This window comes from Eschrichtius robustus, chromosome 8 (assembly GCF_028021215.1).
Source record: "Eschrichtius robustus isolate mEscRob2 chromosome 8, mEscRob2.pri, whole genome shotgun sequence".
Classification (NCBI taxonomy): domain Eukaryota; kingdom Metazoa; phylum Chordata; class Mammalia; order Artiodactyla; family Eschrichtiidae; genus Eschrichtius; species Eschrichtius robustus.
Window position 1 is genome coordinate 14,496,426 of NC_090831.1, and position 15,414 is coordinate 14,511,839.

Sequence of the window (15,414 nt, forward strand, 5' to 3'; positions counted from 1 at the left end):
AGGTAGTCCCCCGTATATACATATGAGGAAAAAACCTGGGAAAATATCCCCAAAAATGAATATCAGAAAAAAAATCCTTCTAGACCTCTTTTTTCTCTTGTTCCTTACTGAGTAATATTTGACAGTCCACTTATGTATTACCTTTTTCTTTTCACAAAGAGATTAAGCTTCACCATTCCTTTTAGAAACCCATAGATGTAAAGCATTAACATATATAAAGTGATGATCACTTACCGGAAAAAGCATAAGCAGTAGGATTTTCTACCCTCATTATTGGTAAGATACAACTTTGTACCCTCTATAATTATACAGAAAATATATATTTTTAAAATACATATTTTAGAGCAGTTTTAGGTTCACAACAAAATTGAGAGGAAGGTACAGAGATTTCTCATATACACCCTGCCCTCATGCATACGTAGCCGCCTCAACTAAACGTCAATCACAAAAGTGGTACATTTGTTACAATTGATGAACTTACATTGACACATCATAATCACCCAAAGTCCATAGCTTACCTTAGAGTTAACTCTTGGTGTTGTACACTCTGTGGGTTTGAACAAATGTATAATGCCATGTATTTATCATTATAATATCATACGGTATTTTCACTGCCCTGAAAGTCCTCTATGCTCTGCCTGTTCATCCTACCTCCAGTCCATCCCCAGTAACCACTAGTATTTTTAGCATCTCTATAGTTTTCCCTTTTCTAGAATGTCATATATTTGGAGTCAGATGTGCTACCATTGCATAATGAAATCCTAGAATGTCATATAGTTGGAATCATACAGTATGTAGTCTTTTAAGATTGGCTTCTTTCACTTAGTAACATGCATTTAAGCCTTCTTTCTGTCTTTTCATCGATGGACAGCTCATTTCCTTTCGGCGCTGAATAGTATTCCATTGTCTGGATCTACCACAGTTTATTTATCCATTTACTTACTGAAGGACATCCTGTTTGCTTCCAAACTTTAGCAATTGTGAATCAAGCTGCCATAAACATCCATGTGCAGGTTTTTCTGTGAACATAAGTTTTCAACTCCTTTGGCTAACACCAAGGAGCAAGATTTCTGGATAGTACAATAAGAGTATGTTTAGTTTTGTAAGAAACTACAAGACTGTCTTTCAAAGTGGTTTTACCATTTTGCATTCCTACCAATAATATATGAGTTCCTATTGATCCACGTCCTTGTCAGCATTTGGTATTGTCAGTGTTCCAGTTTTGGCCATTCTAGTAAGTGTGTAGTGGTATCTCATCATTGTTTTAATTTGCATAATGTCCCTGGTGTCATATGATATGGAACATCTTTTTCATGTGCTGATATGCCATCTATATATCTTTGGTGAGGTGTCTGTTAAGGTCTTTGGTCCAATTTTTAATCAGATTGTTTGTTTTTTTATTGTCAAGTTTCCAGAATTCTTTGTATATTTTGGGTAAGTACTTTATCAGAGGTATCTTTTGCAAATATTTTCTCCCACAGTGTGGCTTGTCTTCTAATTCTCTTCACACTGTCTTTTGTAGAGCTGAAGTTTTTAATATTAATGAAATCCAGATCATTATTTACTTCATGGATCATGTCTTATTCTGTTCCATTGATCTATTTGATTTTTTGCCTGTACCACACTGTCTTGATTAGTGAAGCTTTATAGTAAGTCTTGAAGTTGGGTAGTGTCAGTTCTCCAACTTTGTTCTTTTCCTTCAATATTGTGTCACTATTCTGGGTCTTTTGCCCCTCCATATAAACTTTAGAATTAGTTGTCAATATTCATATAACTCACTAGGCTTTTAACTGGAATTGAATGGACTCTTCAAATTGTGAAGAACTGACTTCTTGACAACATTGAGTCTTCCTCCTATCCAAGAACATGGAATATCTTTCCATTTATTTAGTTGTTCTTTGATTTTGTTCATCAGAGTTGTGTCGTTTTCCTCATATAGATCTCGTACGTATTTTGTTAGTTATATCTAAGTATTTCAATTTTTGAGGTGCTAATGTAAATGGTATTGTTTTAAATTTCAAATTCTACTTGTTCATTGCTGGTATATAGGAAAGCAATTGACTTTTTATATTAACCTTGTATCCTGCAATGATGCTATAATCACTTTAGTTTCAGGAGATTTTTGTTGATTTTTTTTTCAGATTTTCTAAATAGACAATCATGTCGTCTGCAACAAAAACAGTTTTATGTCTCCCTTCTCAATGTGTATACCTTTTATTTTGTTTTTCTTATTACATTAGCAAGGACTTCCAGTGCAATGTTGAAAAGGACTGGTGAGAGGGAACATCCTTGCCTTGTACTTGAAGTTAGTGGGAAAGCTTTGAGTTTCCCACCATTGACTATGATATTAACTGTAGGTTTTTGTAGATGGTCTTTATCACGTTGAGGACATTTCTATTTCTAGTTTACTGAGAATTTTTATCATGAGTAGGTGTTTATGCATCTATTGATATGATCATGTGATTTCCCTTTTTTAATCTGTTGATTAGATGTATTATATTAACTGATTTTGAAACGTTGAATGCCAGAGATAAATCCCACTTGGTCATGGTATATAATTATTTTTTATACCTTTTGGGATTTGATTTGATAATATTTTGTTTAGGATTTTTGAATCTATGTTCATGAGAGACATTGGTCTGTAGGGTTTTTTTCCTCTTAATGTCTTTGTTTTTGAATTAGATTAGTGCTGCCCTCGTAAAATGAATTAAGAAGTATTCCCTCTGCTTCTGTCCTCTGCAAAGTTGTAGAGAATTGGCGTAATTTCTTCCTTCAGTGTTTGGTAGAATTCACCAATCTGGGCCCATCTGGGCCTGGTGTTTTCTGATTCAAAAGCATATTAAATATTGATTAATTCAATTTCTTTAATAGATCCAGGTCTATTCAGATTGTCTATTTCTTCTTCTAAGAGTTTGGGCAGGTTGTGTCTTTGAAGGAATTGGCCCATTTCATCTAGCTTACCAAGTTTGTGGGCATAGCATTGTTCATAGTATTCCTTTATTATATCTTTAATGTTCATGGGATCTCTAATGATAGCCCCTCTTTATTTCTGATATTAGTAATTCATGTTCTCTCTTTTTCTTAGTTAGCCTGGCTGGAGGCTTATCAATTTTACTGATCTTTTCAAAGACCCAGCTTCTGGTTTTGTTGATATTTTCTACTAATTTCCTGTCTTCGATTTCATGGACTTCTCTTAATTCTTATTATTTCTTTTCTTCCGATTACTTTGGATTGAATTTGCTCATCTTTTTCTAGTTTCCTAAATTGGAAACTTTAGATTATTGAATTTAGAACTATCTCTTTTTCTAGTATATGCATTTGAGGCTGTAAGTTTTCCTCTATGCCCTGCTTTCACTGCATCCTATGAATTTTAATAAATTATGTTTTCATTTTCATCTAGTACAAAATATTTAAAAATTGTTCCTGAGATTTCTTTTTTGACCCATGTGTTATTTAGAAGTATTTTGTTTAATCTCCATGTATCTTGGGATTTTCCAGTTATCTTTTCATTACTGATTTCTAGTTTAATTTCATTGTGTTCTGTGGGGAGACACTGTATAACTTCTATTCTTTTAAATTTGTTAAGGTGTGTTTTACGGCCCAGAACATGGTCTGTCTTGGTGAATGTTCCATGTGACCTTGAGAAAAATGTGTATTCTGTTGTTGTTGGATGAAGTAGTCTATAGATGTCCGTTATATCCAATTGACTGAAGGTGTTGTTGAGTTCAACACAGTCCTAACTGATTTAATCTGTTCAATCTGTCCATTTCTGATAGAGAGGTGTTGAAGTCTCCACCTAAGATATTGCATTCATCTGTGCATTCATTCTCCTTGTAGTTCTATCAGTTTTTGCCTCACATAGTTTCACACCCTGTTGTTAGGCACATTCATATTAAGAATTGTTAGGTTTTCTTGGAGAACTGATCCCTTTATCATTATGTAACGCCCTGTTTTATCCCTGATAACCTTCCTTATTTTGAAGTCTGCTCTGTGTGAAATTAATACAGTTATTCGTGCTTTCTTTCGGTGCTATATTTTTCTCCACCCATTTACTTTTAATCTATATGTGTCTTTATATTTAAAATGAGTTTCTTAGAGTCAACATATAGTTGAGTAGTGTTTTTTGATCTACTCTGACAATCTTTGTCTTTTAACTGGTGCATTTAGGTTATTGACATTCAAAGTGATTATTCATATAGTTAGATTCATTATTTACCATATTTGTTACTACTTTCTATTTGTTGCCCTTGTTCTTTGTTACTATATTTGCCTTCCAGTTTTTTATGCCTTTTGTGGTTTTAACTGAGCATTTTATATAATTCCATTTTCTCTCCTTTCTTAGCATATTAGCTATTCTTCTTTTAAAAATTTTTTTAGTGGTTGCCCTAGAGTTTGCAATAGAAATTTACAACTAATCCAAGTTCACTTTCAAATAATGCTATACCACTTTACAGGTAGTATGAGTATCTTATGATGACCAAATAATCTTAATTTCTTCTTCTCATCCTTTGTATCTTTGCTGTCATTCATTTTACTTACACAAAAGCATATGAAATCTTATGTATGCAACATAAGATATATACATATGCACACATTGTGTTGAACATGTAGTTGAAAACATTGTTATTATTATTGAATAAACGTTTACCTATTAGATCAATTAAGAATAAGAAAAATAAGTTTTTATTTTACCTTCACTTATTCCTTCTTTGTTGCTCTTCATTTCTTTATGTAGATCTGAGTTTCTGACCTGTGTTAATTTCTTTCTTTCTAAGAACTTCTTTTAACATTTCTTGCAAGGCAGGTCTACTAGCAATGAAGTCTTTCAATTTTTGTTTGCTGAGAAAGTCTATTTCTCCTTCACTGTTGGAGGATCATTTCACAGAACCACCAAATTCTAAGTTGGTGTGTTTTTCTCTCAACATTTTAATTATTTCACTCCACTTTGTTTTTGCTTGCACAGTTTCTGAGGAGAAGTTGGGTGTAATTCTTATCTTTGTTCCTCTATAGGTAAGGTGTTTTTTCCCTCTGGCTTTTTAGGGATTTTTTCCTTATCTTTGATTATCTGTAATTTGAAAATGACATGCCTAGGTGCAGTTTTTTTTGACATTTATCCTGTTTGGTGTTCTCTGAGTTTCCTGGATCTGTGGTTTGGTGTCTCACATTAATTTGGGGAAATTCTCAGACATTGCTTCAAATATTTCTTCTGTTCCTTTATCTCTTCTCCTTCTGGTGTTCCCATCACACATATATTACACCTTTTGTAGTTGCCCCATGGTCCTTGGATATTCTGTTCTTTTTTTCCATCTCTGTTCTCTTTGCTTTTTGGTTTTCAAGGATTCTTTTGATATATCTTCTGTTTCAGAGATTCTTTCCTCAGCCACGTTTAGTTTATTTATAAGCCCATCAAAGGCATTCTTCATTTCCATCACACTGCTTTTTATTGCTAGCATTTCTTTTGGTTCTATCTTAGGATTTCCATCTCTCTGCTTACATTGCCTGTAGGTTCTCAAATATTGCCAACTTTATCTATCAGCATATTGGATTAACATGATTAGCATATTAATCATAGTTGTTTTAAAGTCCCAGTCTGATAATTCCAACATCTCTGCCATGTCTGGTTCTGGTGCTTGCTCTGTCTCTTCAAACTGTGTTTTTGCCTTTTGGTATGCCTTGTAGTTTTCTCTTAAGAGCTGGACATAATATGCCAGGTAAAAGGAACTGCTGTAAATAGGCCTTTAGTAATGTGGTAGTGGGGTGTGAGGGGAGGAGAAGTGCTCCTGTGATTAAGTCTCAGTCTTTTAGTGAGCCTGTGCCTGTGGACTATAAACTTCACAAGTACTTCTTATTTTTTTCTCCCCCCTTAGGTGGAGCAGGGTGGGTAGGGTCTGGAGTTGGGTATTCCCCTTCTCCCATGTCAGTTAGGCTCTGGTTAACTACTTGACCCTGAGGACAGGCTTTGTTAAGAACCAGGCCTCTGGCTAATTTCACAATGGTTTCTTTTCCCCTCCTCCTCCTGGAAGCATGATGGGATTTTTCTCCAGTATTTACTGTGGGAACCTGGTTGAGGTCCTGGAGGTAAATCTCACAGTATTGTGGTGGTGGGGCACTCCAAGTGCTCCTGGAGTTTCTAACTCTCAGACTTGTCTACACTGAGCCTCCAGCACTTTGTCAAGTACAGTTCAGGTTTTCCTACCCTGGCACTGGTTTCTGCAGTGGTTTTTCCTTGTGAGTCTCTTCTCTCGGATGCCATGACTCCCTATACTCCCCTGTTGGTCTCTTGGATCTTGGGGACGGGGTTTGCCCTGTGCCTTCCCCACTATTACAGATCCTAGAAGAGTGTTGATGTTTTCCATTTGTTCAACTTTTCACTTGTTCGGATGGAGTGGTGACGTCCAAGTGCCTTATGTGAAGAAATGGAAATTGGAAGTCCCAGAAAATAACATTTTTTTGGCTACTCTCCTTTTATCTGCACAAGGCCTCTGATAATCCCTGCATAAAATTTCCTTTGAGGGTGCACATCCCCAAAGTTCTTTTTCTTCTTCTTCTTCTTATGTAAAGGAATAAGACTGGAGAGTGGTCATGTGCCTCTAAGTGAGGATCAGGAGGACTGGAGCCTGGAGAGGACGTTGTTGTGCTTGTTATGTGGATATTCAAGTGCAGGAAACACAGTAACTACGTGTCTGTAATTAAAACACCTATGTCTCTGCTTTCTGCTAAGAGCTTTGTGTACATTTTCTCATTTATTTTTCACAATAACCCTTGGAGGAAGTTAGTATTAGCTCATTGAGAATACTGGAGCTTAGTAAAGTTAACTCGTGCTTTTGTAAGATTGCATTGTAAATAGCACAGGTAGGATTTGAGCCCTGATCTCTGCAGTTCTCAAGCTCTTAAACATCACAGTGAACTAGAAAGAGACAAAAGCAAATTTGTACCCAGAGGCACTGTTCTAGCCCTGTATTCCAAGATCCAAAAACTTTATAATATAGAATTTTGTTCTTCTCACACACATGCATGTGTGATCTCTCCTTTTCTTCTTATTTCTCAAGTGTGCAAGTAGGAAAATGATAATTCACTCATGTGCAGTAGGTGATGTCCTTATGGCCATGTCATTTCTAGTCTCAAAAATCCTTAGTGTGTCTCTATCATTGTATCAGTTAGGATTGAGTCTGGCTGCCTGTGATAGACAACCCACAATAACACAAGGGTTTCTTCTTTCATTCAAAATCAATATGGAGGCAGGCAGTTTAGGGGGGCATGGTGGCTCCAAAAAGTCATCAAGAACCTAGGCTCCTTCTGTCTTTCTGCTTCATCCTTAGCATTTGGTTTCCACCCTCAAGACCACCTCATGGACCCAGATGGTTGCTGCAGAATCTAGTAGCACAAAGGGTAAAAGGAATATTCCCAGCTGTCTGTCCCACTTTAAGAGTCCTTCCTGGAAGGCACATAACAATTCCACTTATATATCATTGACTGGAACTTAATCATACAGCCACACCTATGTACGTTATGAAGGCCAGGAAATGTAGTCTTTTATCTAATGGAATTGCTGTCCCCAGTGTTACAGGACTTGTTTTGTTACCTGAAAACTAGGTTCACCTCTTGGTGGGTGTCAAGCCAATAGACACAACCAAGCCAAATATCAGGAGAAGGAAAGATTTATTACCACTTGCAGCAAGTAAGAAGACTACGGGGAGGGATCTTTCCCCAAGCATTATCTCCCCAAACAGCCAAATTGGGGAAGTTTTAAGCTAAGGGTACATGTATATTCATGGAGGGGCTTGAGCAGAGGAGAATTCAGTATAGAATTGGGGCAAAAGTTGAAAGAGTCCAAGGCTTAGTTGACTGAAGTCAGGAGGGTGAAAGTCATCATTTCATTCTCCACCTGGGTTGGAGCCTTAGTTCCTGCAGAACTTGAAGGTATATTATTATGTACATCTCTTGAGGAGGAACTAGGACTCTGCTGCATCACTGTGCTGTTATTTGACTGACTTTTCTCTGTTCCTGCATTCCTGTATTCCCTTAAGATCAATGATTACTGATACCTGTTCAAGGGCAAGCAATGGTGGTGAGGCTTAGATCACAAAATGGCTTAGGCCAAAATGGCTTCTCTTATGTCAGGAAAGTCATTCCTGGTTCTCTTTCTCAAGGAACCCCTTAATCTATCTGCTTACACTTTTACTAAGGAAGTAGAAGTTAACGGATTTCAAGCAGGCAATTAGCAATCTCTGCCACAACTGCCTGTGAAAATATGCACAGGTTTATGCCTGGCGACAGACTCTAGCATCGTCCTATCCAATTAGTGTTATGTCTGACTCTTTGGATGCTATTTCACATCTTTATGGCTCTTCTCGTACTGTTCTCTCCATATGGGATATCTTCCCTTTCCTCTGTTTTCTACCATCAGCTTCTTACCTTTCCTTTAAGGACCACCTGACGTGGCGCTTCCTCCATGAAGTCTTCTGCACCTGCCAACCAATTTAGATCACTCCCATCTTTGAGGGCTTCCACGGCTGCTGACTTAAACTTCCCAAACACCACCCTCATCATGTCATTCCACTGCTCTGCTTAAACTTTCAATGTCTCCTTATTTTCTCACAGATCAGATGGTGGCAGGACACCAAGAAAGTCTATTACTTGGGAAAACATAACGAAATAGAGATATTTAATTAATTAATTCACTAATTAATTAGTCAGCAAATAATTATGGAGCTCCAGTTATGTGTTAGGCACTGCGGTAGGTGCTGGGCACATGTTTATTTAAAAATAAGGAGCTGTCAATGCATGCATGATAGTTTCTTTCTGATTCTTTTGTTAGGATTTATTTACTATTTTTGATTTAGTTGTTGGTATTGGTGCTTGTTTGTAGCTAAGCAATAGCAAAGTCAAAGATTCCAAGAAAACATGTAAGAGAGAAAAGTTTTAAATGGTATTATGTTCCCTGTTAATTGATGTATTTTCCCCTATGAATTGGGAAAATGCTGTGACTATTGAATTTTATCAATAAAACCCCTTGATCCAAATCAGGGCACACTAGTTTCATAGGAGTTTAGCCACACTGAGTCTAAACTACATCCTCTTCAGTGTCCTTCAAATTTGCATATTCCCAAAGATTATATTTTAGGTTGCATTTTCCCTTTATTGCTTAGTCCCTCTGTACTTTAAATATCCATTGTATGCAAGATCTCAGAATATTTATCTTTAGCACCAGACTTTTCTTGGCTTCAAAACCAACTAACCAACTGCCTCCTGTACGTTATTTTTCAAATCAATAAGAAAAAGATTAATTTCCCAACTGAAAACGAGCAAAGAGCAAGAGCAGAAAATGTAGAAAACAATCAAAAATATTGACTCATCAGGAGTCAAAGAAATACAAGTTAAAACAAAAAGTAAAATACTATTTTTCACCCAACCAAATTGATAACATTTTTAAGAAAATGATAATACCAAATGTTTGATGGTAGGAAGGTATAGAGATCTCATATATAACTCTTAGGAATATAAATTGTGGGAGATGGAATATACAAACAGACAATGGCCAGACCATATTAAAAAAAAAAACAAACAGACCTCGAACCCACAGCCTGCGGCAACCTACCCAGAAAATCAACCCCTTTTCTATAATAGCAGCTCAGGAAGCCAGGCTGCTGTTAAGTCAGACTTGCAGGCAGTCAGACTGCTGTCTCGAGTCATAGTCAGGAAGCTAAACAATAACTTCTGTAACAGTTAGCCCAAAGTGGCCAAGACTTGAATAATAACTGACAGCTTCCCTAATTTTTGTCTCTGCTTCCAACTTAGAACCTGATAAAACTAAATATGCACCCCTAGCCAATCACACAGGATGTCCCCCTTCTAGTAGCCCTCTTACCACTTCCCCATGCCAACAGCCTCTAATCAGGGTGCACCCGAAGCCTTCCCTTTTTTCCACCGTGAGGCTGTCTCACTCCTCTGCCCGCCTTTGAGTCTCTGCCAAAACGCCGGTGAGGGTGGCTGACTTCCACGTTGGAGCAGCTTGTGAGTAAATAGCCCTGGTGTTTCTTATTTGTCTTTCTTTCTTTCTTTCTTTCTTTCTTTCTTTCTTTCTTTCTTTCTTTCTTTCTTTCTTTCTTTCTTTCTTTCTTCCTTCCTTCCTTCCTTCCTTCCTTCCTTCCTTCCTTCCTTCCTTCCTTCCTTCCTTCCTTCCTTTCTTTCTGGCTGTGTTGGGTCTTCGTTTCTGTGCGAGGGCTTTCTCTACTTGCGGCAAGTGGGGGCCACTCTTCATCGCGGTGCGCGGGTCTCTCATTATCGCGGCCTCTCTTGTTGCGGAGCGCAGGCTCCAGATGCGCAGGCTCAGTAATTGTGGCTCATGGGCCTAGTTGCTCCGCGGCATGTGGGATCTTCCCAGATCAGGGCTCGAACCCGTGTCCCTTGCATTAGCAGGCAGATTCTCAACCACTGCGCCACCAGGGAAGCCCCCAGAATGCAATTTTGATGTGCACCATTAAATCATATTTTAGAACAACATTTTATAATGTTATTGAAAAATGATCTTAAAGTATGACTGAGTGAAGAAAGCAGATGACAAAACTTGATGATAGAATTTTTGTTGAAAAAGTTAAGTAAACAGAGAAAGAAAGGAAGAGAGGGAGCGAGAGAGAATAAATATATCCAACAATGATAATCGGGATGGAGAAATTATGAGTAGTTTTTGAATTTATTTAATAATTTTTGGTATTTTTCCAACTATCTGTCATGATTTTGCATTATTTTTGTAATTAGAAAAATGTTTCTTTAAAAAATGGTTGCTCAGGGAAAATTACAATAAGCTGTATCTTAAAATGACATTTGAAATATTAGACGGGAACAGGTTTCAGTGGATACAGGTTTTGCCAAACCAAACTGCAAAATAAGTTGAGGCTTACCAAAATTGATAAAGAAAATATAAATATTATTTTAGCTATTTGGGAGAGAAGGTTAATTAAAGAAAGATTAATATCATTGCTCAGAGTTAGTAGAATAATGTGGTGCAACTTTTCTTGTTACTGCCTGTCCAAAAAAGACCTTTAGACTGAAAAAGGTAGCAACCTAAGAAGAAATGGAAACTAAACGACTGGGAAAAGATTCTATAAAGCACCATCTAATTAGAAAGGATAAAGGGGTGATTTTTTTTAACCTCATATTTCCACTTTGATTTTTCAAGTTTCTGAAATTTAGAAATACTATCTTATAATAGAAAATATTAAAGCCCTTCATAGTGTTTAAACAATGAAGTAGGTTATTATGAATAAAATGACTCAATTTATTGAGCTGGTCAACTCTTTCAGAGCTATACAACAAACTTACGAGACAGAGCCTTAAAGCCAGTGAACCACTCTATGCTTAGAAAGTCTTAGCTCTGGTTTATGAAAACTATTCACAGTACTAGGTCCTATACACTTCAAAGGAGAAGTTGATGGTTACATTTACCTCCATATCTTGAAGTTGGGGGAGGTGACATGATGGTGGGAAAGAAAGAAACAGTCAATTTGCCATAGAATGAAAGACTGTGAGTCTGAACATTTCTCAAACTTTATTCTACATGCTTATCACCTGGGGATATTATTAAAATCCAGATTCTTGCTCAGTAAGTCTCTGGAGGGGCCCTAAGCTCTTCATTTCTAACCAGCTCCCAGGTGATATGGATACTGCTGGTCTGTGGACCACACTCCGAGTAGCAGGAGCTAGAGAACCTTCTAGAAGAGAGAGCCCAAAACTTTCATTTCACAGGAGAAAACTTGGGGCTCGAGGTCACATGTGAATTTCATCTTGGCCACAGGCGTAGCGTGAACCTGCCAGCTGGCAGGGGCTTTCTTCCTCTAATTCATCTTTCCGTAACTGTGTTGTTCATTTACTAGTCTGCTTCAATCAGGCCCATAACACCCTTTTTGAGGAAGAGAGAGAGGCTGAACATTCTGCATTCCAGAAAAGTAGAAAGACCAGGAAGCCCTAGGGTCAATAGCCTCCAACTTTGCTTGCTTGGGCTGCCATTGGATGGATGTTCTCCACCAGGAGGGCCCCCAGAGCAGAACCTATGTGACAGATGAAAGGAATGTGTCCCTCGGAGAATTTGTGGAGATGACTCATCCATCATACAAACCTAGGGAGCTCCAGCCTCCAAGAAAACAAAAAGAAAGCATGTTCAGCAATGAATCCGAGAGCAGCAGCCCTGGGCAAGGAGCTGGTTGTGACTCTCAGAAGACCCTTTCAATAAAGGCTTTCTACTGATCCCCACCTCTCATTCTACCATCAACAAGGGGCCAGGTGACAGTGGTCTGGGAGAAGACTCAGCACAGCTGGCCTCAGAGGCCAAGAGGGGTCAGGAGGAAGACTGCCAGCCCAGAAGGAGAGAGAGAAGCTAGCACCTCCCCAGAATTTTGAGGGGGCACACACTGTTGGGAAAGAAAAACAGAATTTTTTTTTTTTTATTGAAGTATAGTTAATTTACGATGTTGTGTTAGTTTCAGGTGTACAGCATAGTGATTCAGTTATACCTATACATATATTCATTCTTTTTCAGATTCTTTTCCCTTATAGGTTATTACTAGGTATTGAGTATATTTCCCTGTGCTATCCAGTTGGTTATTGTTGTTTATCTATTTTATATATAGTAGTGTGTATATGTTAATCCCAAACTCCTAATTTAAAGAAAAACAAAATTTTAGAACAAGGTTTTGTTCTGAATTTCAGTGGCAATTTTTCCACCTGTCTCCCAGTAGTTAGTCACTCTTTTTCTGGAGGTGTTACCTGACCTCTCACCACAATAAAATTGAACAATAAAACAAAAACACCCTTGGGGGAAGACAGTGGTTATACCCCTGTATTTTCCTTTTTTTTTTTTATAATCCTCTATCTTCCTTCCTAATCCTGAGCCTGTGTTTTCATCAAAGCAGAAGAGACCGCCAATTTGGAGAGGGTTTGGTCCTAGAAGTTAATGGGTGGGTCTAGGTCCTAATGGAAAAGGGAAAATTATGGTGTGTGAGGAAAGTCATAAAAGTAGAGGAGCTAGGCTTATTTCTTTTTTTCTGTGGAGACTGGACTGGGGGCTTCCACAGCCTCTTTGGTTGGTATAAGGATCCTTGTGGGACTGGGAATCCATCATGAGCAATGAATGTTTGGTCCCGGCCTGTTTTGTAAGAGAAGATCTTAGAAACTCAGACTGGAAAGGTTGATACTTAGGGTATTGGGTACTTGGCTATGTATATCTAGATACCTTGGCATTGGTGTATCTTTATTCCCTGTGACTAAGTGATCAGCAGACTAGAGGAGGGACTTCAACAAAACTTGGAGGAAGAGGGTGGAGCTAAGGCTCTTTCCGCCCTGGGGAGAAGACAGGTGTCTCAGATGATGTCACCCTGGCAGTTGAGGAATTGGTGGGTCGAGCAGGTTACAGCTAGAGACCTGGGAGGGGCAGAGTGTTGAGTCCATGACTTCCTACTAGGTCAGAGTCTACGCAGCACAGGGGTCAATAAGACACTGGGCACCTACCACTTGCTGCCATTTGAGACGTCCTCTGGTAGTTCCTCAATCTACTGGAAATGAGTGGAAAGAAGTAAATGCCCATCTTTGAACAGGATACTGCAGATTCTGAGGTTTAGGAAGGAGAGTTCATAATGCCCAGAAACATGGAGAGGGGATCATTCATTCTGAAGGATGGAAGTAATACAGTGGTTTTACAGATTTTACCAAGGACAGATTTATATTCTATCTTGAATATTTACCCATAGAATATACTCAACACAAATTTAAACGAATAATTTTATTAAACATAGAGGTTTTTAAAAATTTCAATGTCCAGGTGCCAGAAGAGAAAGCTGACTTAAAGTAGTAGCAAACAGTAGGAGCTAAATCTTTTTAGAGGATAAATTGTCTCTGGTTCCCTACTTCAAAGACTGTTTTATATTTACCTAATATACTTAAAAAAAAAGCAAAAAACACTTTTAGACTAAGCTGGATTTGGTAATCACAGAGTCTTTGGCATCAGACAAAGCCGAATTCAAATCCTAGTTCTGTCCTTGACTAACTGTGTGACCTCTGAGCCAAGGTGTTCCCCTCTGTAAATGGGAATAACAGTAAGGTTTGCTGGGAGGATTAAATGAGATATTTCATGCAAAGCTATAAATCCAGGACCTGATATACAGTAAGTATAAATAAATACTATGGTAACCACGGAAACAATAAGACCAACAATAAAATAAATCATAGCATTAATGATGGTTATGTTTGGATTCTCCAAAGCACAATTCCATTGAGCTTGGGGAGTTGGAAGCCTAAAGGAGGCCCAATAGATTCATCAGCTAGAATACATTTCCCGACTCAGACGATGCTAAAACTACATTTCCCAGCAGGCGCCGGGCCCCAGGCTGTTGTTTTCTCTCATTTCCGGGTGTGTCATGTGACTCCCCGGCTCGGCCATGGCGGAAGCGGAGGCGCAGGTAAAGGCTGCAACTGCTAGGCAGGGGAAGGGGAGGCGAGGGTGAGGCGATTGGAGGCTGGAGGCGTGCAGTGGAGCGTGCGGAGGTGCGGGGCTCCTGCGGGACGAGGCAGGCCCACGTGGGGCGGGGGGACGGCAAAAGTCCGTTTCGGGGAGCGGAGAGGCGGGTGGGCTGTCGGCTCCTGGACGTCACGCGGAGACAGCGCCCCGACACACCCCCGGCGTTTGCGGGGCGGCCCTTCCTTTGGCGCTGCTCTTGTGGCCTGTGCCCCGTGAAATTTTGGCTTGAAGGCAGGTCCGACTCTCCAAGGGTCTGGCTGCCCGTGGGAGGCATCACACATGATTTGAGTTTTGAGGTCAGGTGGCTGAAATTTAAGTTCCTCTCGAAATAGGACAGTAAGAGGTGATATGCAGGTGGACTAGGAGAGCGTAGACGAGATGAGTTTTGTTTCGGATTTATTGACTATTTCATTTAGGTACAAAGCTAAGTCAGTGTTGCATCCGATGAGTTTTGTTTCGGATCCATTTCATTTAGTTACAAATCTAAGTCAGTGTTGCATCAGGCAGTAGTTAAGTGCGTCTATCAGTCCGGGAGCAAAAATGTCTTAGGCTCCAGTGCTGGTTCTCATTCTTAAAATGTGACTTTAGGCTAGTTATTTAACTTTAAATATGAGATAGAGATAATAATAGTACTGTCCTCGAAGGGTGGTTTTAAGATGGAGTGGGTTTAACACAAATTTAAAGTGCTTAGGAAAAGTTGGGCTCAGTAAAAGTTATGTGGGATTATTTGTTGCTGGTAGGACATCAGATGGCAATGTCCAGTCGACACCTGGTAATGTGACAGTGGAGTTTAGGGAAGAGTTAGTGATGGCAATAGTTATTTTCATATAGGCAATAGTGGTAGCCAGACATTAGATGAAATGACAAAGTTACATCAACAAGCCAAAAAAAAAATAAGAAAGAAA

At 38.8% G+C, this 15,414-nt stretch overlaps 1 protein-coding gene across 2 annotated transcripts in view; it reads left to right on the plus strand.

Annotated features, from left to right (window-relative positions):
- The first annotated feature begins 14,404 nt into the window (after positions 1 to 14,404).
- The window catches only part of VPS41 (VPS41 subunit of HOPS complex), a 184,301-nt gene continuing 183,291 nt past the window's right edge, over positions 14,405 to 15,414 (plus strand). For both annotated transcript variants that reach the window (XM_068550354.1, XM_068550355.1), the window contains exon 1: positions 14,405 to 14,450. In XM_068550354.1, the coding sequence (XP_068406455.1) occupies positions 14,430 to 14,450 (21 nt within the window). In that variant the 5' untranslated portion in view covers positions 14,405 to 14,429. The remainder of the gene's footprint in view (positions 14,451 to 15,414) is intronic.